Raw genomic sequence first — 26,480 nt, forward strand, 5'->3', positions numbered from 1 at the left:
GAAATAGATCTATACTAGTCTCCCTTTATTTATTTATCAGCATAAATATAACATATATATATATATATATAGGAAGTCAATATAAGATACCTTGGCTTTTCTTATATCTTTGGGGAAAGGTAGCCGAAACTGTAAGATAAATAAATTCTATAGAAAAGAAGGTGAGTGGGTTCCACTAAGGCAGGATTTTATCAAAGAAATAGGATGGACACAAATACAGGGTTTTTCTTGTTACCTGCAGTTTCCAATGCAGTTTCTCAATGCCCCTCTGCGCCAAGAGTTAGGGAAAACAGAAGAACCTAAATGTCATACTTTCTAAAGAAAAGCTTTGCATCTATTGTATATATTTAAAAAAAAACTAGTAGGATTTTTCCATGCTATAATTGCTTTGTAAGGGGGAAAAAATCCCCCCCAATCGAGAGCCAGAGAAATGTAAGTTATTAAAATTTCTTACGATTATGCAGTTTGTGTTTTTAGGGGAAATGGTAGATCTTTTTCCACTTGGTGTGACAAAATTAATGTTGAAATGACATAATGGCATTGCGGTTACATGTTCTTAGCCAAATATTTTTGGCACTGAAATGGTTACTGATTATTTCCCTTTTAGCACCTTTATGAATGATGTATTTTGTTTCTTAAAGGCGAGAATGATGTCGGAATATGTGTATGTAAGCTTATAAAATACTGACTCACTCACTCTCTCTCTCCCTCCCTCCCTCTCTCCCTCTCCATAGCTATAGCTATATAGATATGCCATTGTTCTTCGAGAGACTTAATCATTTAAGTAGTATTCTTCTTTGTGTTATGTTTATATTAAGTCCATAAAATACAGGTAGTCCTCAACTTACAGCCATAATTGAGAGCCAGTTTGTTTTAGTAGCTAAGAGTCTAGGCCAGGGGTAGTCAACCTTTTTATACCTACCGCCCGCTTTTGTATCTCTGTTAGTAGTAAAATTTTCTAAGCGCCCACCGGTTCCACGGTAATGGTGATTTATAAAGTAGGGAAGTAACTTTACTTTATAAAATATATAAAGCAGAGTTAGAGCAAACCCCTACCGCCCCACCATGAAAGCTGGAACGCCCACTATCTCCCTGCGTCCCATCAGATCGCATAGAGTTGGCCTCCTCCGTATTCCATCCGCCAGTCAGTGCCGACTGGCGACTACTCGGAGGAGAGCCTTCTCTGTTGTGGCTCCGACACTATGGAACAATCTCCCCGTGGAGATTCGTACCCTCACCACCGTCCAGGCCTTCCGCACAGCCCTCAAGAACTGGCTAGCCCGTCAGGCCTGGGGATAAGTCTACTTTCGCCCCTCCCGAATGTTGAGTGAATGTTGAGTTTTATTGTTTAATTTACCTTTGTTCACATTTCTTTTTGCACTGTCCTACACTCCCTTTCCTTTGTGATTGTAAGCCGCCCTGAGTCCCCTCAGGGAAAAGGGCGGCCTATAAATGTTCAATAAAAACAATAAACACTAGTGGGCGTTAGGGACCAGGTTGACTACCACTGGACTAGGCTAAAAATCAGGAGACTGTGAGTTCACCTTAGCCATGAAAGCCAACTGGGTGACTTCACAGCGAAACCAACCTCCAAGGGTTGTTGCTGTGGAGAAAATAGAAGGAGGAAGGTGTATTAGATACATTCTCTCTACCTTGAGTTATTTACAAAAAAATAATAAAGGTGGGCAAAAAAAAAATCTAAAATAAAATTAAAGAATTGATCCCAGAATTATGGTCATGAGTCAAGAAACTCAACCTAACCAGAAATGTGCTTCATTTGTGATGATTGTTAACCAAACATTGCATTCGTTAAAGGAAACCATTCATTTGAGAGGTGGGTTTTTTTGCACATGTGAAAGGGTAGTTTTTTGGGAAACTGGCAAAAAAACATTGCAAGTTGCAGTCATGTGAGTGCAGAATACCATGAGTCATAAAAAGTCTTCCATATAAAATCAGGCCATATGGCTGCAAGAGTACATTGTGATCATTAATGTTGGCGTCAGCATTCCAAGTATCATGCAGAATTAAATCAGAGTCCCAGGCAAAATGATCCTTAAAGTTCCAATTTAATAAAGCAGACATCTTAACACAGATGGAAATTGGAACTTTTAAGGATCGTTTTGCCTTGGACTCTGATTTAATTCTACATGATACTTGGAACGCTGACAATTGGTTGTGGGGGGGTTACAGGCTGTAAAGCACCCGTTCTGTAACTGTCATAGCTTTGAATGTTCGTAAAATGACCAGTCATAAAATCTCCATAGACGTGTGGTACTAGATCTCATAAACTGTGAGCTATACCAGGGGTCCCCCATGGCCCACTACAGGACCCGCGAGCTGTTCAGAACCAGGCTGCCTAAAGCAGGAGGCAAGCGTGCATTCTTGCATCCGTCACCACTTGCGTGAGCAGTGGCTGAGCATACGCCTGCACGCTTGCCTGTCGCTTGCACAAATGGAGCTGTGCACGCACTTCCACTCACGCAGAACTATTCCCCCCACCCACCCCCGGCTGATCTGCAAAGCCGTAAAAGTTGGGAATTCGTGAGCTACATCAATCTTGGGAAGGTGCATACGGAATCCAGGGGAAGCCTGAAGAACCTTTTCATTAACATTGCTGCAAATAAGCTCACCTTTTCACTAATTTCACGATATTGTTCATTTGTGCTCATTCTGGATTCTTAGGGAAGGTGTGCGTCCATTGATATTACACTAAAGGGAATTGTGATGGCCAAATGTTTAGGAACCCCTGATCCAGAGGAGGGTTGCTAATTTTTTCACTACTGGTCCGGGCGCGCTCCTGCGCGTGTGCGACACTTTTGCACATGCGCAGAAACGTCTGGGCAGGTGGGCGGAGCCTCCCACCGCTTCTACTACCGGTTCGTCGGTTAATGGATAGAAAGAAGTTTATGCCCTCTTAATGTAAATTGCTTCAAGTATCATGGTTAATCACTTTGACTTCTTCTGGAGAGTTCTAAAAAGAAACAGAAACATTGATATTGACCTGCAATTTATTTTGGGTTTTTTCTTCTTCTTATGATTAACATCAGCTGGGGAACATAGAGGTTAGTCCAATTTAAAATTATAATTATTTCCCGTGCAAATCAGCCAAGAGACTTAAAACAGAAGGTTAATAGGAAGCATAACAGAAAAATAGATTGGAGTATAAACCCTCATTCTGTTCAGAGATAAGAGAAACCTGTATCACATTAAGGTTCCACCACAAAACCGCGGACGACAAAATCGCGGTCGACGAAAGCACGTATGTGACGTCATCACAGCGCGACGGAAAAGATCGAAAAATGTAAAAATAAAGCGAAAACCTTACCCTAACCCCCCCAAACCTAACCCTAAACCTAACCCTTAACGTAACGAAAAACCTAACGCTAACCCTTAACCTAACACTAAACGTAACGCTAACGCTCTAACCCTTAACCTAACCCTAACCCTTAACCTAACGCTTACCTTTATGTGAATCAGCTTGCTGTAATTTAATTTTTATTTCAATTTTTCGATCTTTTTCGTCGCGTTGTGATGACGTCACATACGCGATTTCATCGACTGCGCTTTTGTGGAACGCGGTTTTGACGGCTCATGTCACATTAACATACCAAATTGTGTGTTTGAAAAGTTGAGAATTAATTGTGGGGTGTTCCTATTTCTTTTTTTGCTTTTGGTGAATCAGAATGTTGTCATCTTCCACATTTTGAAACCATCAAGAACCTGTTTGACCATCGGCATCTGAAGCATTAAAAGGCTCATTCATAAGAATGGAATATTTTAATATCAAATAACTTGAATATCCTAAAGCCTGTTTAATTCCAAACTATATTAAAAGCACTTTGAGTGGGGATTGTCTTTGGCCCTCCGGCCAAACCTCCTTCCATGGAATATCAGAAGGTTTTGGTGAGCACCAGTTCAGACTTTGCAAGGATTACTAGTCCTTCCTCCAACTGCTCTTCAGAGGGAAAGAGAACAGGAAGATGTGGCAGAAAATTAGAGAAAGGGTGAATCTCCCTGCTTTAGCCGAGGTGGCGCAGTGGTTAAATGCAGCACTGCAGGCTACTGCTAGATCAGCAGTTCAGCGGTTCAAATCCCACCAGCTCAGGGTTGACTCAGCCTTCCATCCTTCCGAGGTGGGTAAAATGAGGACCCAGATTGTTGGGGGCAATATGCTGACTCTCTGTAAACCGCTTAGAGAGGGCTGAAAGCCCTATGAAGCGGTATATAAGTCTAACTGCTATTGCTATTGCTATTTACAGGTAGTCCTCAAACCTACAACTGCAATTGAGCCCAAAATTTATGTTGCTAAGCAAAACATTTGTTGTGAATTTTGCCCTGTTTTATGACCTTTCTTGCCGTAGTTGTTAAGTGAATCACTGCGGTTTAGTCCGTGACATGGTTGTTAAGTGAATCCGGGTACCCCATCAGAAGGTCGCAAAAGGTGATCACACAACCTCATCATAAATACGAGTCATTTGCCAAGCATCCGTATTTTAATCATATGACCCACGGGGATGTTGCAACGGTGGTGTAGAAAATGGTCATAGAGTCACTTTTCTCATTGCTGTTGTAACTTTGAGCACCCACCAAACAAACTTTTGCAAGTCGAGGGCTACCTGCATGGGGGTAGGCCTGCCCCCGTAGTCCTTCTTTTTCTGGGTTGACTTGGATACGATTTGGATTCTTTCATGATTTGAAAAGCTGTTGAAACCTGGCTATACTGTTGCTCTTTAATTTCACTGTAAAAATAGGACAAGCTGAATATATTAATAGATTGTAGAAATACACCGAAGGGAGGAGTAGAGGGATAGAAGAAAGAGGGGTAGAGAGGGTGGGAGAGAGGATTGGAGGGAGGGTGAGAAGGAAGGGAGGGAGCATATTGGGAGAGAGGAGTGGTAGAGGGGGAGAGAGGGTGGGAGAGAGGATTGGAGGGAGGGTGAGAAGGAAGGGAGGGAGTGTATCGGGAGAGAGGAGTGGTAGAGGGGGAGAGAGGGTGGGAGAGAGGATTGGAGGGAGGGTGAGAAGGAAGGGAGGGAGCATATCGGGAGAGAGGAGTGGTAGAGGGGGAGGGGATGTAGGGTAGAGGGGAATGATGGAGGGAAGAAGGGAAGTTGGAGGGGGGCAAAAGAAAGGGTGTATGGAGGGTCGAAGAGGTACATTGGGTTTCTATTTTGGGGGGGTATTGTTGACAAGAGGAATGGCTGTGTTTATTGTTTAATGTTATATGGCCCCGGTTCTGCACAGTATATATGTGACACTACGAAATGAAAATTGGGAAAAAAAAAAAAACTGGCTATTCCGGCAGGCCTGGGGTTGTTGACCTCTTTACTGAGGTCCAGCCCCGATTAGACTGGGTGCATGGTGATGTTTTAAATTGTTTTCTTTTATTATTATTTTTTACTAATTACTTTCTTCTCATCTTGTGAGCCACCCGGAGTCCTCCGGGATTGGGTGGCCTATAAATCCATTAAATTAAATAAATAAATAAATAAATAAATAAATAAATAAATAAATAAATAAATAAATAAATAAATAAATAAATAAATAAATAAATAATAGCAATAGCAGTTACACTTATATACCGCTTCATAGGGCGGTATATAAGCGGTTTACAGAGTCAGCATATTGCCCCCACAGTCTGGGTCCTCATTTCACCCACCTCGGAAGGATGGAAGGCTGAGTCAACCTTGAGCCGGTGAGATTAGAACCGCTGAACTGCAGATAACAGTCAGCTGAAGTGGCCTGCAGTACTGCACCCTAACCACTGCGCCACCTCAGCTCTTAAATAAATAAGTATAAGTATCTCTTGTAAGCACCTATACAGGTCCACTACTGTCTACTGACCAAATGTTTGTTTTGCTCTAGCTGGTGACGGGAGTATGGGAAGGAGGATACAATTTCTTCTGTCAGGATACGCACAGTGGAGGTGAAGCCGATATGAAGGTAACGTTCTAAGCTGATCCTCCTCCTTTACTTTACCTCTTGAAGAAGACAGTGTTCCTACAGGTCTGAGCATGCTTCTTTTGGAAGGACCCTCTTCCCAACCTGGCGTTTTCCAAATCTGCGGAGAATCCACTCCTCCTCCAACTCCAGACTAGGCCTCCTTCGAATTCCATTTGCCGGCCAATATCGGCTGGCGACTCCTCGGGGGAGGGCCTTCTCGGTGGCTGCTCCGGCCCTCTGGAACGATCTCCCTGTGGAGATCCGGACCCTTACTACCCTTCCAGCCTTCCGCACACCAACTAAAACCTGGCTGTTCTGGCAGGCCTGGGGCTGTTGAACTATCCAGCCCCATTCGAGGTTACGACTGTTGTTGAATTTTAAATTGCTTTTTTTATTATTTTATTTTTGTATCCCCTCCCCTTTTTATTGTTAGCCGCCCTGAGTCTCTCGGGAATAGGGCGGCATACAAACCAAATAAAATCTAAATCTAAGTAAGTCTGCAATTAAACAAATAATCCTTTTTAAAAATGTGATGCCCCTTTTTAAAATTTTCCTTGGCTCATAATATACTGCCTGAACATAATACCATCCATGAAAACCTGCAGGAGTGCATTAGAAAGTCAGGTGTTACTCCTTCGTTTTCATCCTTTGTGTTTCATAATGCACTTCTGATAAAACACAGGTATTTGCATGTCACACTTCAAATGGAACAATACTTGGAACTAGTGGCAGGGAGTTAAATATCTCATATTCACCTTAAGGAAATGGTGCAGAAAATCTCTAGTGTACTGCTCATTACCTAATCAGATAAAATTAGGTGAAAGAGAAGAGAAACAATCCAATCTCTTCCCCTCCCCCAAATTGGGGAGTTCATAACAGTTGGGCTGCATTGCAGAAATGGGGAATAAATTCTAATTAAGATCTCCAAGTATTGTTGACATAATTTGAAAAATCCTTTTAACCCTCATTTGGCTCTCCTTTGGAATATGCACTTCTGATTTCCGCTTTTGTAGATTAATAGCTTAAGTTCAACTATGGAGAATGGGCATTGGTCTTACCTGATATGCCTGTTCTCAGGGAGGGGGAGGTAGCATCCAGCCCACCCTGTTAATAGTCCGGGCCTGGGGGGGGGGGTGAGGTGAGAGGAGGAGATATTTTTGGTCGTACATGTCAGTCTACAGTACCACCTTTGTCAAAAGCTGGGAGGAGTCACTAGAGGAGGTGTGACATCACAGATTGTAGACTCAGTCTGATTGGATACTAGATGGAGTTAACCCGTTCCTGGATGCTATCTCCACCGCCCTGAGAACGGGCGTCTTAGGTAAGACCAACGCCCAATTTCCGCTTTTGTAGATTAGTAGCTTGAAAGAAGACAGTCTTCCGTATATTTAAGGTTTTTTTTAAGGATGAAGAGATAGGTTAGAATAAGGTGACCAGACGTCCCGCTTTTGGCGGGACAGTCCCACTTTTGAACAATTTGTCCTGCGTCCCGCAGTGTATAAAAAAAGTCTCAATTTTTTTAACACCCACCCCCCCCAACCCGGTCAATGGTGTCCCTCTTTACCAATGTTAAAATCTGGTCACCTGAGGTTAGAAAGTTTGAGCAACCCTCATTGAGTTTTCCTTCAGGTCTGATGAACTTCCATCGGGAGGTCACGCATTCCATCCAGTTCTCACCCCTGAATCCATTCCGTTCTAAAGTTCAAACTTGGTTTTTTTGCTTTTCCATTATTGATTTCATGTTAAATTATATTCTGAGGCTGCTGTCTTGCTTGTAATTGCTATCATTAGTATTATCATTTTCTCTATGTGTCTCCTTGACAGGGCTCTATCCTAAAAGTCAGACTAAAAATAATTGTAATAAAATACATTTTTAGACTTTCAATTGTAATAGCAATTCCAGGAATCAATAGACCAAGCTCATCTATTTGAAATGTTTAGCTTTTATTTTTGTGAGGTTTTAAAGCCTCCTTTAATCTGATATGGCATTTAGAAGAATCATTGATATGCTCTTAATGGTTCTTACGAGGCTGCAGATAATCACTGAGGACTGCTATTTCTTTTTAACCTCATTTGAAAACGAGCACATCAAAACGAGCTAAGTTGGAACTTGAATATAAGCCATTAATTGTGCAATATTCAAATATGAGCTTCCCCAGTTGTAGGAAGCTCCCCACAGTCCGGGTCCTCATTTCACCCACCTCGGAAGGATGGAAGGCTGAGTCAACCTTGAGCCGGTGAGATTTGAACCGCTGAACTGCAGATCACAGTCAGCTAAAGTGGCCTGCAGTACTGCACCCTAACCACTGCGCCACCTCGGCTCTATTCTGAAACATTAAAATGAAGAGAGCTAATGGTTAATTTTCTACTTTTAAGTCATATGTGCTTCTTACGTAGTGATAGATTTGATAACCGACATAATATATTTATCTTAATTTTGTAATATTAGCAAGAAATGAGCCAGTAATACACATCACAACTTTACTGAAAGTTAATAACAATAATAAAGCAGATATCCCTTAAAATGCTAAAATGGCAAAATTCCCTGAACAATTGAGCCTAAAGCGTCCATAAGTCTGGATAACGCCAAGGAAAAGAAATCAGTCTTGAGGCTTTTCCTAAAAGCTGGTACTACATTTTTTTATTTTGGGGTTTCAGCCAAAAAGACCCCCTTCCCCTCAGATACCCATCATATTGTTGGAAAGGGGTCAATCTTCTCGCCTAATTCAGATTTGCATCTGTTTGCAAATTATTCAGCCTAATGATGCTTTGTCCTATAACTCAGTTTTAATTGAGTCAGATTTCAACATGGGCTACCCAAAACAGCTTGCTATTTCTTGCTATTTCATAAATATGCTTGCCTGTAGCTCGCTTAAAAACTAGTTCTCTCCCTTCATAATCAACCTTCCTCTGGATCTCAGCCTGGCGAAAGCTTAGGGAATATACAATAGCCTTAACTCCTGTTTGCTCAGATTGTTCAGGGATCTCTGCAGCAATGTGAGGATTAAAGCATTTCCCTTGTGAGTTTTGATGCACCTGAGCTGCAGTTTAATCGGCATAAAATTACAGTGTCTTTTGCGTTAGTCACAGCTCCGGCTTTATACCTATAATCAGGTAGCTACTTCAGACATGCCCAAAGTGTTTGGACTACACCTCTCTCCTTTCAGTGTAAGATTGAACACCTGGCTGTGAAGTAGTGCTGGGTTTGGAAGCCCAGAACACTATTGAATGAGGCCGCGTGGCACACAGTGTTTCTAACCTTGGCAACTTGAAGATTGGTGGACGTCAACCCCCAGAATTCTAGGGATTGAAGCAATAGCAATAGCAGTTAGACTTATATACCGCTTCATAGGGCTTTCAGCCCTCTCTAAGCGGTTTACAGAGTCAGCATATCGCCCCCAACAATCAGATAGATAGATAGATAGATAGATAGATAGATAGATAGATAGATAGATAGATAGATAGATAGATAGCAATAGCAGTTAGACTTATATACCGCTTCATAGGGCTTTCAGCCCTCTCTAAGCGGTTCACAGAGTCAGCATATTGCCCCCAACAACAATCCGGGTCCTCATTTTACCCACCTCGGAAGGATGGAAGGCTGAGTCAACCCTGAGCCGGTGAGATTAGAACCGCTGAACTGCTAATCTAGCAGTCAGCTGAAGTAGCCTGCAGTGCTGCATTTAACCACCACGCCACCTCGGCTCCCATTGAAGTCCACCGATCTTCTAGTTACCAAGGTTGAGAAACACTGATGTAACAGACAGTGGATCCAGAAGGAGCACTGATCCACTAGGATCTTGTCCAACTAGCATCTGCCTTTGAGGCAGAGAATATGACCCGGTTTTATTTTACATGTATTGTGGATCAAACATCTGAACTGTTTCTCCTCTTCCCAGATTATACGAGTCCTCTGGTGGTATTACTTCTCAAAGTTCATTGAATTTATGGATACTTTCTTCTTTATATTACGGAAAAATAACCACCAAATCACCGTTCTTCATGTCTTCCACCATACAACGATGTTGAATATTTGGTGGTTTGTTATGAACTGGGTGCCTTGTGGCCACTGTAAGTATTCTTGTGACTCAGGATGAGAGAGTGATTGTGTGTGTGTGTGTGTGTGTGTGTGATACTGTATATACCTGGGATGGCGAACCTATGGCACGCGTGCCAGAAGTAGCACACAGAGCCCTCTATCCGTGCACACCAGCCGCCACCCATTGCTCTTCTGGGTTCCAGCACACATACGCGCACCGGTTTTCATGCAGCACCGGAAACTGGAAGAGCGACTATCTGGCGCGCATCTATGCACCGGGCAAATTAGCTTCCGGTTTCCGGCATATATGGTCTGCATGCACACCAGAAACCAGTGCCGAAAAGATTCGCCAACACTGGTATATATCGATACACATGTATGATTCTAGAAGAGTTTCATTTTTTTTAAAAAGATTATATGTGCATACAGGTAGTCCTTGACCTATGACAAGAATTGAGGCCAAAATTTCCTTTGCTAAGCAAAGCAGCTATTGAGTTTTGCCCCATTTTACTTCTTTTTTCTTGCCAGAGTTGTTCAGTGAATCACGGCAATTGTTAAGTTAGTACAGTGGTGGGATTCAGCCAGTTCGCACCTATTCGGGAGAACCGGTTGGTAACTTTCTAAGCAGTTCGGAGAACCGGTTGTTGGAGGAAATCTCATTTTGTTTTTTTTCCCACTTTACAGGGCTGATCCTAATCTAGCCTAATCTTTATTGCCCTGCTTACAGAAGATGCCTCTCCGGTTAACCCTTATTCCATTGTAACAGCTAAGGCGAAGCGCCCATCGACTTGAGGAAGGTTGAGTTGGCCACGCCCACCCAGTCACATGACCACCGAACCCCCCATCTACCCAGCTGGTCATTAGGGCAGAGAACCGGTTGTTAAATTATTTGAATCCCACCACTGAGTTAGTAATACGGTTACGGGAATCTGGCTTCTCCATTGACTTTGCTTGTCAGAAGGTCAGAAAAGGTGATCACATGATCCCGGGACACTGCAACCATCATAAATACATGCCAGTTGTCCAGCGCCCACATTTTGTTCACATGACCACGGGGATGCTGCAAACAGTCATAAGTGTAAAAAAAACCGGTCATAAGTTACTTTTTTTAGTGCCCTTGTCATTTCAAACGGTCCCTATATGAATGGTTGAAGCTCAAGGTCTCCCTGTATATGTATTCTGTTCACTCACTCAATTGAAACGCTTTTACTTCTAATTTATTTATTTTGTTTGTCAACAAGTGCAAGGAAACAAGTATGAAAACACATGGAAAAAATGGCACAAATAAATGGATATAAATGAGGAAAACTTAGCCATAAACACATAAAAAGAGGAGATATAAATGGGACAGTAGGACAGGGATGTTAGGCACGCTGGTGCGCTTATGTACGCCCCCTTAGGGACCCCTTAAGAATTGCGTAAGTTCCACGGTAGACAGCTTAAGGTAAAAGATTTGTGGGTTAGAGGAACTAACAACAGGATCAGGTAGAGTGTTCCACACATTTACTACTCTACTGCTGGAATCGTTTTTCCTGCAATCAAGATCAGAACGGATTACATTTAGTTTGTATCTATTGATAGCCCTTGTGGGTTCACTGACAAATGCGCGATAGACATATGTGCGCCGACAAAACCGCGACGTCAAAATCGCTAATTGGTTTTCGACAAATGCGCGGCGACAAAACCGCACATACGTACGTTCTAACCCTTAACCCTGTGCTTGTCGTCGCGGTTTTGTCGGCACGATTTTGACGTCACGAATTTGTGGGCGTGATTTTGATGGCACGGTTTTGTCGGCGCGCATATGTCTATCGTGCAATTGTCGGGTCACGCCCTTGTGTTATTGCAGTTGAAGTAAAAGTAGTCACTAACAGGTAGCATGTTATGGCAGGTTATCTAAGCTCAGATTGGAGTGTAGACGGAGTAGTTCAAGGTTATTCCTAAAATTTCAATCCTGGTGGTGTACGGAATTTCATTACGAGCAGAGGAGTTGGGTACTCTTCTTGTAAAATGCCTCTGGACCTTCTCTAATGTTTTCATGTCCGAAATGCAGGGTGGGTTCCAGGCAGGTGAGCAGTATTTCAAGTCTGGCAAAAGGTTTTGTAGGTCCCAGTTATCACAGTGTTACCAGAAAGAAAACCACGTAAAGTAAGGTTGACAACTCTGAATGCCTTTTTGGCAATGTTGTTAACAGTGAGCAGTTGTAACTATAAACAATTACAATTGTTTATAAGGCTGATTGTGATTATCATCAAAGCAACGGTTAATTTGGTAAAACTGTTTTTATTCTCAGCCATCAAAGGTGAGGCCGACTGATAAAAGGTTAAACTCCTTCACAGTAGCTTTTTCCTTGTTTGCTACTACTTTGTCTTACTTGGTTTAGCTTCGCACTTTACCAGATGTTGATCCCCTGCCAACCTGCACTGTGCTTAAATGTTCTGAGTTACAACTGGAAGTAGGTATCCAGACTTATCAAAAACAATGCCAGGGAGAAGCTAGCAAAAAGCTTTTCCACGCGGTAGCATGTATACCTCGATGTCACACTTAGATGACACCGTGCTGCCTATAATTTAGATGTTCATGCAGTGTGGAGGCTTCCATGCTGCTAGCATCAGATGCATGCAGCGCTCGCATGAAATAACTGCATCTGTTTGCGCTAGGAAATGAGCGAGATGAGGAAAGAATCACTGTGTATTCGAAGTTCGCCTCTGGTAGATGCTTAGATGCAATGTATGATGTAAATAGATGTGTCTTCTATCTCCATTGTTATGTAGATTGAGTACTGGTTGTAATAAATGTTGATTATATGGCTGAATTATGGCTTGTAAACAAAGTCAGTGTTCTATTAAAATTTGTAGCCATTCCCTAGAAACTACAGACTTAAGTACCGTATATACTCAAGTATAAGCCGAGTTTTTCAGCCCACTTTTTGGGCTGAAAAAAGCCGCCTCGGCTTATACTCGAGTCAGTGAAAAATTTGCCCGAAATGGAGGAGAAAAAGGGGCGGGGCCATGCCGCTGGGTGACGCTCGTGAATGGCCCGGCGCCCCTGTGAGTTTCCCCTCCCTCTGTGTCAGTTTGCCGCGCAGCGCGCACCGCACCATCCCCCCTCCTCACGTTCTAATGTAATGCAGGGCTGTCTTACGATTCCCCTTCCTCCCCCTCCTGCCGCTCTGCAACGATGTCCCACCTCCTCCTTGTTATGGCAAGCAGCCACATAGCGATGTCCCACCTCCTCTGGTACAGTGATCCAATGATAGGAATCACTGTGCCGTGTGTCATAGGAGGCGGGACATCGCTCCCGCGGCTGCACGGGACATCATTACCGGTAGCTGCTGCATTTCCCACCCTAGGCTTATACTCGAGTCAATAACTTTTCCAGTTTTTTTGTGGTAAAATTAGGTGCCTCGGCTTATATTCGGGTCGGCCTATACTCGAGTATATACGGTAGCTTTGGGAGAAACTTATAATTAGCAAGTTATAATTACAGCCAGTTCAGATCCAAAGATGCATTAAATGGCTTTTCTTTATAGTGTTTCCAGGATTTAATTTTGTTCTCATCTTGGATTGAATTTTAGAGGGTTGTAAAATATTAATTTTATAATGGATGTAGAGCGACTTTTAAAATGATCGTTGCAATTTTCCTCTCTCTCTCTCTCCTTAAAACCTGTAGCATATTTTGGGGCCACTCTCAACAGCTTTATTCATATCCTCATGTATTCCTACTATGGGCTATCTGCTATCCCATCTATGCGTCCATATCTCTGGTGGAAGAAATACATCACTCAAGGGCAGTTGGTGAGTTGTGACTGAGGTTGCTTTTTTTTGAACGAATACGAGTTAAGTTTGTTTTGAGATGAGCCAGTTTGTATGACATTTTAACCCACGGATCTTATATGCTAATTAAAATTCCTGGTTTCTGATTGCAGCTAAAGCTGTTTGCCTTCACCTCAATCTTACCTGCAGACTGTATTTGCACATTGTATTACAGTAAATGTACAACGCACCCAAATTCATTGACCTGATAGTAACCTGCAGAGCTCCAGAAATGCTTGCCCAAGAGAGGAAAATAGCAATAGCAGTTAGACTTATATACCGCTTCATAGGGCTTTCAGCCCTCTCTAAGCGGTTTACAGAGTCAGCATATCGCCCCCAACAACAATCCGGGTCCTCATTTTACCCACCTCGGAAGGATGGAAGGCTGAGTCAACCTTGAGCCGGTGAGATTAGAACCGCTGAACTGCAAATAACAGTCAGCGGTTCTAATCTCACCGGCTCAAGGTTGACTCAGCCTTCCATCCTTCCGAGGTGGGTGAAATGAGGACCCAGACTGTGGGGGCGATAGGCTGACTCTGTAAACCGCTTAGAGAGGGCTGAAAGCCCTATGAAGCGGTATATAAGTCTAACTGCTATTGCTATTGCATAGGTTCACTCTTCAGTTTGACCAAATGTCAGAAGTATCTCTCTCCCAGTTAGCCTGAACTCTTTGTGGAATGAATGGAGTCCCATTTTCCTTACGGAATGACTGGAAGTTGTGGTGTGGATTTTAACAAGCGCACAGGAAGTCATCGATTGCGATTGTGGTTGATTCCTGCTCTGCTTGGCTGCCACAACGTTATTCTTTCCTTAAATATCCATTTTCTCCTCTTGCCCAACAGGTTCAATTTGTCCTGACAATCATCCAGACAAGCTGTGGGGTCGTTTGGCCCTGTCGGTTCCCTATGGGATGGTTATACTTCCAAATCGGTTACATGCTGATCTTGATTATCCTCTTCACAAATTTCTATGTCCAGGTAAGTTAAGTCGGGTATTTTCCAGAAGAATGGGAGCAGAATGGTCATTACCAATCTGTTTCTTCAGTGTGTGGACAGTTGGATTCTAATATGAGAGAGTCTTTCATTCTACCAGTACTGCATTTAACTATAGATCTTTAAGCCAAATATGTCCGTGACCCGTCAAAAGCGCGTTCCACAAAAGCGCGGTCGATGAAATCGCGTATGTGACGTCATCACAACGCGACGAAAAAGATCGAAAAATTGAAATAAAAATTAAATTACAGCAAGCCGATTCACATAAAGGTAAGGGTTAGGTTAAGGGTTAGGGTTAGGTTAAGGGTTAGGGTTAGAGCGTTAGCGTTACGTTTAGCGTTAGGTTAAGGGTTAGCGTTAGGTTTTTCGTTACGTTAAGGGTTAGGTTTAGGGTTAGGTTTAGGGTTACGTTAAGGGTTAGGGTTAGGTTTAGAGTTAGGTTTGGGGGGGTTAGGGGAAGGTTTTAGCTTTATTTTTACATTTTTCGATCTTTTTCGTCGCGCTGTGATGACATCACATATGCGCTTTCGTTGACCGCGATTTTGTCGTCCACGATTTTGTGGTAGAACCAATATGTCTTCTCCCAGTATCCCAGAATATATGTCTTCTCCCAGTATCCCAGAATATATGTCTTCTCCCAGTATCCCAGAATTTATAGGCAGGGCTACGTTTATGCCCCCATAGACTCAAAGCCCTTGTTGGCCTTCAAAACTGAAACATTGCGGCCCTCGTAGGCATCTGAAAAGGTAATATAGAACAGAGTTTCCCCAACCTTTCCAGCTCTGTGAACTGGTGAGGAGTGTGTGCGTGTGTGAAAGAAGGCATGGTTTCGCACGAGCAGTGGGCAAGCACATGTGAGCATAGCTCCGTTTACACAAGGGGGTGGGCACCACACAAATGGAGCGCTTGTGCACTTGTCAGCTGCTCGCACAAGTAGGAGTGCACTTGGGTGTTCACCCCGCTCCTTCTCGCCACCCGCTTCCAAACGCCTCACCTCCCAGGAGTTGGTGACCCCTGCCATAGAATGCACTGAATATTGTTCTAAAAGATTGTACAGCAATCTAATTAAATGGTGGTTTTTTTAAAGTAAATATTGCATGGTTTGTCTCTTCTCTCCTCCCCGCCCCTCCATTCGTTAGTTTTTTTTTGGGGGGGGGGGTCTTAAGTTGTTTTCAACTCGATCTGGTTCTGTGTCCCAAATCTAGGAGGATGAAATAATGTTCTTGAATATAGCGAGGAGCACCTTTGGATCTCCCTGAAATTAGGAGTATTTTAATAAATTTATTTAAGTATTTAATAAATTTATAGGCCGCCCAATCCCGAAGGACTCCGGGCGGCTTACGGAAAATACATTTAAAAAGAATTTAAAAAATTAAAAAGCAGAGAAAACAGATTAAAAACCACAACATGCCCTCAATCTGGTGGGGGCTGGACCGCAGTCATAAGGTCAACAGCCCCAGGCCTGCTGGAATAGCCAGGTTTTGGTAGCCTTTCGGAAGGCCATGAGAGTGGGAAGGGTCCGGATCTCTGCGGGTAGATCGTTCCATAGAGTCGGAGCGGCTACAGAGAAAGCCCTCCCCCAGGGACCGGCCAGCCGACATTGTCTGGTTGAGGAGAATTACATGAGCATCCCCCCCCCTACTCATAGGCTGTGTGAAGAAACAAGTTCTGTTCATGTTTTACAATAAACTGTAGTCTGTTTTTCATTGCTGCAAGGGAGAACCTGTAGTTTGAGCAAACTTTAATTCTGATCACAAATCAGACTCTGCCCCTTAACTTGTGTAATTTTTTTAAAAAATCCTGATCCCCCCCCTTTTCTTTTGTGGCAAAAGCTATTACTGACCTGTCTCTCTTTTTGTGTGTCTGTGTGTTTGTTTGTTTTTAAGACTTACAACAAAAAAGCAGCATCCAGAAGGAAAGAATATCAGAATGGGTCTGCAGCTGCTATGAATGGGCACACAAATAGCTTTTCTTCTTTTGGGAACAATGTGAAGCAAATAAAACAAAGGAAGGATTGAAGACCAAGCTGAGAGAAAAAAAACTATTCTGATATCCCAGGCAACAAACAACAACAACAACAAAATCTGATTGTAAGCACAATGCGTGTTGTGCACTGATAACTCTTTGACAGCTACCGTAACTATTCCTGCCTAGAATAGTGTTGATTTATGTAGGATTTAACCAGTGCAAAACATCCTAGAAACTATCCATAAGCTAAAAGTTGATTACGTTGATAATCCTGAATGATCATAGACTGAAGCATAAAATGCGGAAGGAAGTATTATTGTAGTATGACAGTCACTGCTGTTGCCTTACTTAGTTGATATAATAGGTGCTGAATTAGGATTCACAATTCCAAAAACGGTAATTCAGACTCATATTTTTAACTGTAGATCGTGCATGTTACTGTAATTTGTATGACAAAAATTCAGTTTCCCCCCAAATAGTTTAAAACACACATGCCTTAAATCAAAAATAAAAGCAGGGCCTAAAATCTTAATTTACCAGTTTGAAAAATGTATGGGACTGTTTCATTCTAAGAGGGCAGCTTCTCAAATGGCATTTTTATTGCCCTGGTACGGATACCAAATCTTGGAGAAACACAGGGTCGTCGATGAAAAATTCACGTACATGGGATACATGTGGGTCCCCCCCCCACGTGTTCAAGCGGACAGCCTCATTTCCTGTGGAGGGATTATATATTTCCAAATCGGTGATAGCATCCCCTTAATTGACGCTTTTCACAAATGACTATCTTCAGGTCTAGAATATCAAAATGTCTATTTACTATACGAGTGGTACCCCCGGAAAGGTAGGGTTAAACCCTTCACACATGCAGTATGCTGCACGTCTCCTTCAGCCCAGGTGGAACATTTAATTCCTTTAATTCACAAATTTTTAAAAAAATGCAGTGGGCTGTCTTATAATGTGCGATAACGGGCACGCTCAAAGGCACGCACGCTTTCTGTTGGAAATGACACCAGTGCTTTAAAAAAGATATATATATATAGCCCTTTAATTTTGTCAGGACTTGTTCTTTCTCTGCAGCAGTTTACCTTTTAAAAGTAATTGCCCCCCCCTTTCCATTAACTTTTAATAAGTCATGGAAATTGCGTCTTTGCTTTCACAGTGTCTAGAATGGGATGCTGACTCTAAAAATTGCAAGATGCTTGGGGGGGGGGGGCTAGCCTACTATCATTCACCCACCAAAACGTTTCCAGTGTTGCATCCCGAAAATGGTTGCTGGGGGAGGTAGCCTACTATCTTTCTCCCACCAAAACGTTTCCAGTGTTGCATCCCGAAAACGGTTGCTGTTTCCTTTCCAAACATCTGGCGACATCTGAGATGTCTCTTCCCCTTGAAGAAGGCGCATCTCCTCCTTCTTTTCCCGTGTCTTTCCCCTCCCTCGAAAAACCCTAGAATGAGTCTTCAGGTGAGGCCAAAGAAAAGGGATCGTGATTAAATCGCGAAGCAGATCTCTGAAAATGACAGGTGTTGAGCAGCATATTCTCATGACTGACAGCATTGTTTCAACCACACTTGAAAGCTATTTCTGGGCAAATTTGCCTTGCTTTTCCTAGATTTTTTTTGGCCAATTGGTTGTAATTGCAATTTTAAGAAAACTTTAGGATGAACCCTGGCTCTCTCCCTCCCTTCCTCTGCAGTATTGAAGCCGGAGTTTACTTGAGAATGAGTAGTGTAGAGAAGGGAAGGCTGCATCTGTTAAGGGAAACTTTTCTGCAAAGTAGGGGATCTGCCCCAACACAAATAGGAATCCTTCCATTCATGCAATCCAACTCATTGACTTTAGAAAATGTGCCTCTAGCAAAATGTTCTCCAGTTTTGGCCTTTTCAGAGTGTTGCGTTAGCTCATGTCAGGTTATATAGTTATATGACAAATTCTTGGAACAAAATGAGGTTTGTTTCCTTTTGTCCATTTCTTCTCCGGTTGCTTGTGTCATTGGACATATATTTGGGACATGCTTGTTGAAATCTCCATTGTAACTTGTTCCCTCCCACACACACAAACCACCCAGAGATCTAGAACAGTGTTGGTTGTTAAGCAGGTCGTCTGTAAAGAAATATACCGTGTAGAAATGGTGGCGTTTTAATCTGTTAACATGCTAATCTGTACTTTGCATCAAGCCATTCCCTCCCTCCTCGTCTCTCTCAAGTTTATATATTAAAGAGTTTTATGATTTTATATTTATACAGATATGAGTTTACCATGTTCTCGCTCAGCTAATGTTTGAGACTAATTATTTCTCTTTATTAGCTTTGCAGATTTGATTTGTTTCTTCGGTCAATCCCTCCCTCCCTGTTTCTGAATGAGACAGCACTGGTTTACTTTGTGTGTGTGTGTGTGTGTGTGCGCCCCTAAGTGTGTATGTGTGTGCGTGTTTAATGTTCTCAAAACTTATATGTACATGTCTTGGTTTCTAAGTATTGATTCGCAAAGTTTTCACATATTTCGTACAGCAGCTTTACCATCCAAACAAGTTACGCTGCCTAAATATGTGTGTGCTAAAAATTAAAAAAAAAAAACTTAGCTTGTCAGAAATACCTGCATTGTTATGTTTTGTGTTTAATCATTAAATCATTCTTGATACTTGTGCTTGTGTTTTAATATATTGACACTTTTGTAGACCCAATGCAGCTGTTGTTTAGTAACTCATCTGTTGTTTAGTAACTTGTATTTTTACATGAGATATGGTTTTATGGTTTGGTTTTATGGTTTTATTTGCATTTGTAGGCCGCCCTTTTCCCTGAGGGGACTCAGGGCGGCTCACAGAAAACCAGGGAAGGGGGAAATACAACATTGAGACAACGACACATAATAAAATAATGAACAACATGCATACAACATTCGGGCGGGGTAACAGTCCTTATCCCCAGGCCTGACGGGCGAGCCAGTTCTTCAAGGCTGTGCGGAAGGCTTGGACGGTGGAGAGGGTACGAATCTCTACGGGGAGCTCGTTCCAAAGGGTCGGGGCCACTGCTGAGAAGGCCCTCCTCCTTGTGGTTGCCAGCCGACACTGGCTGGCCGATGGAATGCGGAGGAGGCCTAATCTATGGGATCTTATAGGTCGTAGGGAGGTAATTGGCAGAAGGCGGTCTCTCAAGTATCCAGATCCACTGCCATGTAGGGCTTTATGGGTGATCAATAGCACCTTGAAGCGCATCCGGAGATCGACAGGTAGCCAGCGCAGCTCGCGGAGGATAGGTGTAATGCGGGTGAATCGGGGTGCACCCGCAATCACTCGCGCGGCTGCGTTCTGTACTAGCTGAAGTCGCCGGATGCTCCTCAAGGGCAGCCCCATGTAGAGCACGTTGCAGTATTCCAGCCTAGAGGTCACAAGGGCCCGAGTGACTGTTGTGAGGGCCTCCCGATTCAGGTAGGGTCGCAACTGGCGCACCAGGCGTACCTGGGCGAATGCCCCCCTGGTCACAGCCGCTATATGATGGTCGAATGACAGCTGTGGATCCAGGAGGACTCCCAAGTTGCGGACCCTCTCTGAGGGGTGTAAAATTTGACCCCCCAGCCTGAGTGTTGGATTATTGGCCAAATCTTTGGGAGGAAAACACAACAGCCACTCGGTCTTTTCTGGGTTGAGCACAAGCTATTCCTTGTGCTCAACCCAGAAAAGATATTCCTTTCCTTTTTTTTTTTCCCCCCCCTTACACACCACCAATTACCGACGAACATTTTTTTCTCTCCCTTTTTGGTAATCCCAGGAATAAAGAAGCCACAACTTAACTTTTGAAAGGAAAAATTAAGTAGCACTCGGCAGAATGTTCTTTAAATTGTCTCGATTTTAATTTTTCTCATGTGTTTTTCCCATGCTCCCCTGTTGCTTGCACAGAGAAGAAAGTTCCCACTGGCATTCATAAAAACATTACAATTATGACAAATGCAGGCAGACGGAAAGCTTTGGCAAGGCCCTTGTGCCGCCTTGCCCTGGTTTGAAGTAGTGATTCTGCACTGGGAGTTGTTCAGTATCAACAAGGAATGTCATCTGAGTCCGTGACCCGTCAAAACCGCGCTCGACTAAGCCGCGCCCGATTAAACCGCATCGCTGACGTCATCAACAGGGCGACAACAGCCAGCGCGGAGAAAGAAGGGCGCTTTAAATAGCGCTTTGAAAGCAAGCCGATTCAACTTAAGGTTAGGGTTAGCTTTAGGGTTAGGTTAAGGGTTAGGGTTAGGTTAAGGTTTAGGGTTAGGTTAAGGGTTAGGTTTAGGGGGGTTAGGTTTAGGTTTAGGGGTTAATTTTAGGTTTAGTTTTACAGCGTGCTTCTGTCTCCGCGCTGTTGTCGCCCTGTTGATGACGTCAGCGGCGCGGTTAAGTCGAGCGCAGTTTTGTGGTGGAACCATCTGAATCATCTGGGTCAAGTTCAAAGCCAAAAAGATTTGTAAACTGCAGCTCACAGAGGGACCTTTATTGATATCCAGACCTGAAACAAAAGTTAGGAGTCTTGTTTAGGCCTGTTTAGACTTCCCTTTCCACCCTCTCTCCCTCCCTCTCTCTCTTTCTCCTTCCCTCTCTTCCTCTCTCCCTCTCTCCTGATTCACATTTGAAAGACAAGCTATTTTATAACACCAAAAAACCTCACTGAACAGTTTTTAACCATCGGTACAGTGACAGATCATTGCCTACACTATATTTAACTGAAGTTTTACTAAAGTATTTTAATAAAAATATTTTTTTAAAAACCCTCATGTTGTTTTGTACCCTTTAAGCTGCAATTCCATATTTCCACTTAACTTGGAGAAGGTCCCACAGGTTTACACCTGAGTAGGCACTGGGAGAGGCTGCGTTCCTGGGCAGAGGGAGATCTTGCTCAGTGGAGATGCATACTTTAAAATAATTATCGTTTCCTTCCATTCAATTTGTTTCTAAACTGATAAATGGGGATATTTGTAGCTCAAGAGTCGAACTGGAGGATCCTTTGTTCTCTCTGAACTTGGTTGTTTTCTTGTAGATGTCTCATTACCAAATAAAGTAACATCATCAGTACTAGAGGTGGCAAGGCAAGCTACTGTACAGGTGAAACTCGAAAAATTAGAATATCATGCAAAAGTTCATTTATTTCAATAATGCAATTTAAAAGGTGAAACTAATATATGAGATAGACTTATTGCATGCAAAGCAAGATAGTTCAAGCCGTGATTTGTCATAATTGTGATCATTATGGCTTAACAGCTCATGAAAACCCCAAATCCACCACCTCAGAAAATTAGAATATTGTGAAAAGGTGCAATATCCTAGGCTCAAAGTGTCCCACTCTAATCAGCTAATTAATAACACCTGCAAAGGGTTCCTGGACCTTTAAATGGTCTCTCAGTCTGGTTCAGTAGGAATCACAATCATGGGGAAGACTGCTGACCTGACAGTTGTGCAGAAAACCATCATTGACACCCTCCATAAGGAGGGAAAGCCTCAAAAGGTAATTGCAAAAGAAGTTGGATGTTCCCAAAGTGCTGTATCAAAGCACATTAATGTGGAAGGGAAAAGTGTGGAAGAAAAAGGTGCACAAGCAGCAGGGATGACCGCAGCCTGGAGAGGATTGTCAGGAAAAGGCCATTCCAAAGTGTTGGGGACTTTCACAAGGAGTGGACTGAGGCTGGAGTCAGTGCATCAAGAGCCACCACCCACAGACAGATCCTGGACATGGGCTTCAAATGTCGTATTCCTCTTGTCGAGCCGCTCCTGAACAACAAACAACGTCAGAAGCGTCTTACCTGGGCTAAAGAAAAACAGACCTGGTCTGTTGCTCAGTGGTCCAAAATCCTCTTTTCTGATGAGAGCAACTTTTGCATCTCATTTGGAAACCAAGGACCCAGAGTATGGAGGAAGAATGGAGAGGCACACACTGCAAGATGCTTGAAGTCCAGTGTGAAGTTTCCACAGTCTGTGTTGATTTGGGGAGCCATGTCATCTGATGGTGTTGGTCCACTGTGCTTCACGAAGTCAAGGATCAACGCAGCCGTCTACCAGGAGATTATGGAGCACTTCAGGCTTCCTACCGCAGACGAGCTTTATGGGGATGCTGACTTCATTTTCCAGCAGGACTTGGCACCTGCCCACACTGCCAATAGCACCAAAACCTGATTCAATGACCGTGGGATTGCTGTGCTTGATTGGCCAGCAAACTCGCCTGACCTGAACCCCATAGAGAATCTATGGGGCATTGCCAAGAGAAAGATGAGAGACATGAGACCGAACAATGCAGAAGAGCTGAAGGCCACTATTGAAGCATCCTGGTCTTCCATAACACCTCAGCAGTGCCACAGGCTAATAGCTTCCATGCCACGCCGCATTGAGGCAGTAATTGCTGCAAAAGGGGCCCAAACCAAGTACTGAGTACAAATGCACGCTTATACTTTTCAGAGGTCCGATATTGTTCTATGTACAATCCTTGTTTTATTGATTGCATGTAATATTCTAATTTTCTGAGATTGTGGATTTGGGGTTTTCATGAGCTGTTAAGCCATAATCATCACAATTATGACAAATCACGGCTTGAACTATCTTCGTTTTGCATGTAATGAGTCTTATCTCATATATTAGTTTCACCATTTAAGTTGCATTACTGAAATAAATGAACTTTTGCACGATGTTCTAATTTCTTTCGAGTTTCACCTGTATATAATAGCAATATAGCAATAGCAGTAGACTTATATACCGCTTCATAGGGCTTTCAGCCCTCTCTAAGCGGTTTACAGAGAGTCAGCATATTGCCCCCAACAATCTGGGTCCTCATTTTACCCACCTCGGAAGGATGGAAGGCTGAGTCAACCCTGAGCCGGTGAGATTTGAACCGCTGACCTGCTGATCTAGCAGTAGCCTGCAGTGCTGCATTTAACCACTGCGCCACCTCGGCTCGCCACCTATAAACAGGCAGTAAACCCACACTCACTGATACTGATGATGTTACCCTAGTTTGGTAGTGAAACATCTGCAGGAAAAGCACCAAACAAGAGAATACCAAAGACACCCCCCCCCCTTTTTTCCCCCCTAAACTGCTCAGGAATTCCATTTACAGATGTGGAGAGGCTCTTAATTTTATAGTCTTAAAAGAAATCAAAAGTCCTTCTTTTGACCTCATCCCCAGGTGACACCTTCCCTAGGGGAAGAAACCCCCCCCCCCTTAGTTTAGCTAGCGATGGCAGAAGAATCCTTTCCCCCTTTAGAGCATACTCTCCCCCTCCCAGATATTCCTTTGCTTTGCCTGGCCCATTGAGAGAAAATACCAGTGTTCCTGTTCACTTCCTTGTCAGATTGCAAATAAATCACTGCCAGTTACTTTTCAGTTTATTCTATGGCAATTGGATAGAATGAAACTGCATTTATATCATGTAAAGTCTATTTGTGAAAACCTGCTGGGGCATTACTCATATCATTCATTTATTCATTCATTCATTTATTTCATTTGTATGCCGCCCTTTTCCCCGAAGGGGACTCAGGGCGGCTCACAAGTTGAGCAAGGGAAGGGGGATACAAACAGTTTGACAAACAACACAAAACAATACATAATTTAAAAGCACAACAATCATACCATTCGAGGTAGGGGCAACGGTTGTTTAGCCCCAGGCCTGTCGGAACAGCCAGGTTTTAAGGGCTTTGCGGAAGGCCTGGAGGGTGGTGAGGGTGCGAATCTCCACGGGGAGTTCGTTCCAGAGGGTCGGAGCAGCCACAGAGAAGGCCCTCCTCTGGGTAGTCGCCAGTCGACACTGGCCGGCGGATGGAATTCGGAGGAGGCCTACTCTGTGGGATCTAATCGGTCTGGTGGAGGTAATTGGCAGCAGGCGATCTCTCAAGTACCCAGGTCCAATACCATATCATGGATAAAGTATCCAATTACTGTTCCTGCACAATACCACAATGGGTGGATTAATTTATGATGAGGCATCTAAACAATATTGGGAAGGTGGCAGGACTGTTTCTAACAAAGTCGGCACGATAGCAGATAATTGCCACCTGACCAGCTGATGTTTTGCTGAAATAAATTATATATATATGGCTCTTGTGTGTATGTTCCAGTATAACTCTGGAACACCTCGAGCAATTTCAACTATTGGTACACAGATGCCTTACTCTCTGGAAACAAATACTGTGGGGGTAAGAGTTCTGTTAAGATACATCCTGTTGTGCCTTAAAATGGCTTCTTCCGCACTGCCATAAAATGGCTTCTACTGTACAGCGAAGTGAAGTTGCTGAAGTCACAGTACTCCACAGGTGTGCTCCCTCTAGTAAGGGGGAAAACGTAACATTAGAAAATTATGTTTGGTCCGGGATTATTTTTGGGGACAAATGTATGGATTAGGATAAATAAATACCCAGGCAATGCTAGGTTATTAGCTAGTGTTCAGTAAAATTTTAAAACTTTCCTGTTGATGCAATGGATGAGAAATTAGTAACGCTGGTGTGATCAACCCTGACTTCAGAACTCCAGGATTAGATGGCAGCAAAGATTTTTGAGAGGCTTTTAGTGTCCTTTGGAGATCTGGAATGTGGCAAAATCTCCTTTTTCCGTGTTCCCTTAGTGCAGTGTTTCTCAACCTTGGCAACTTGAAGATGTCCGGACTTCAACTCCCAGAATTCCCCAGCCAGCATAATGCTGGCTGGGGAATTCTGGGAGTTGAAGTCCGGACATCTTCAAGTTGCCAAGGTTGAGAAACACTGCCTTAGCGTACTTGTGGATGAATCAACAGACATCATGTGTGATTACAGGATGGATGCTTTGGATGGCTGGATGGATGCTTTGCATATCTTTCGGAGATTAAATACATTTTCACAAAGGAAAACACCAATTTGCATTTGATTTGCATACACTACATTTGATGTTAGTGCTCATTAGCCATCTCTCGCCAGTTTTCTCTAATCCGTTCTGTGATCTGCCGCTTACTGTTGAAGGACAGTGTCAAGGTCCCTGTTCCAGCTAAGGGTCTTTAATCGAATTTCAGTGGGGGGTTTAAAGATCTGGCATCCTTTCAAAGAAGACTCCTTCAAACAGGGCTGGCATCTCTATAGAATAGCAGGCACACCAGAGGTGACACTTGCATGTTTCCAATAGATAACTGGGTTTTCTTGGCTCCTACATTACATTAAAAACACATTTAGAAGGTTAAATGGATGAATTTGAGCTGATCATTGTGGCAATGACAATAAGTTTCTGTTCTTAGGAGGTCCCTCTTAATTTCACCTCCTGGACAGGTTTCATTTCTGAAGAGGAAATGAAGTCATGAAAATAGGCCCACTAAGATGACGCTGTTCAAGACAAGAGTATACTTGGTGGAGAACCATAATTGATAGCTTTAAATCCATGGCCATTTTCCTGCTGGGCACATTTCCATCAGCATAGCCCAAGTGCACAGCCGTTATTTATTGATACAAGAAGCATTAGTCTATTGCTAAAGCTTTCAAGAGAGTTTCAGTGGGCCGGAGGAGGTCACTGTGGTATTCAATACTATAGTATTCCATCAAACGGATTCATGATCAATCGTGATTGATTTTTTTTTTTAAAGTGTGCCCATTAGAAATGACTCTGGACAGAAAACAGTGGAGTTCATGAGTTCTGGCCCCTCCTTAGCTATGAAAGCCAGCCAGGGGTCCTTGGGCTAATCACTTTCTCTTAGCCCAACTCACCTCACACCAGAGGTGGGTTCCTACAGGGTCGCACCAGTTC

General features: G+C 43.2%; 1 protein-coding gene across 2 annotated transcripts in view; it reads left to right on the plus strand.

Annotated features, from left to right (window-relative positions):
* Nucleotides 1-17,289, plus strand: part of ELOVL5 (ELOVL fatty acid elongase 5) — a 58,311-nt gene extending 41,022 nt beyond the window's left edge. For both annotated transcript variants that reach the window (XM_087718966.1, XM_087718965.1), the window contains exons 4-8: nt 5,866-5,943; nt 9,843-10,014; nt 13,655-13,779; nt 14,640-14,774; nt 16,676-17,289. In XM_087718966.1, coding sequence (XP_087575092.1) covers nt 5,866-5,943; nt 9,843-10,014; nt 13,655-13,779; nt 14,640-14,774; nt 16,676-16,807 — 642 coding nt within the window. In that variant the 3' untranslated portion in view covers nt 16,808-17,289. The remainder of the gene's footprint in view (nt 1-5,865; nt 5,944-9,842; nt 10,015-13,654; nt 13,780-14,639; nt 14,775-16,675) is intronic.
* The last annotated feature ends 9,191 nt before the right edge of the window (nt 17,290-26,480 follow it).

This window comes from Thamnophis sirtalis, unplaced genomic scaffold (assembly GCF_051295495.1).
Source record: "Thamnophis sirtalis isolate CommonGarterSnake01/CBP01778 unplaced genomic scaffold, rThaSir2_p1.2 scaffold_6, whole genome shotgun sequence".
Lineage (NCBI taxonomy): Eukaryota > Metazoa > Chordata > Lepidosauria > Squamata > Natricidae > Thamnophis > Thamnophis sirtalis.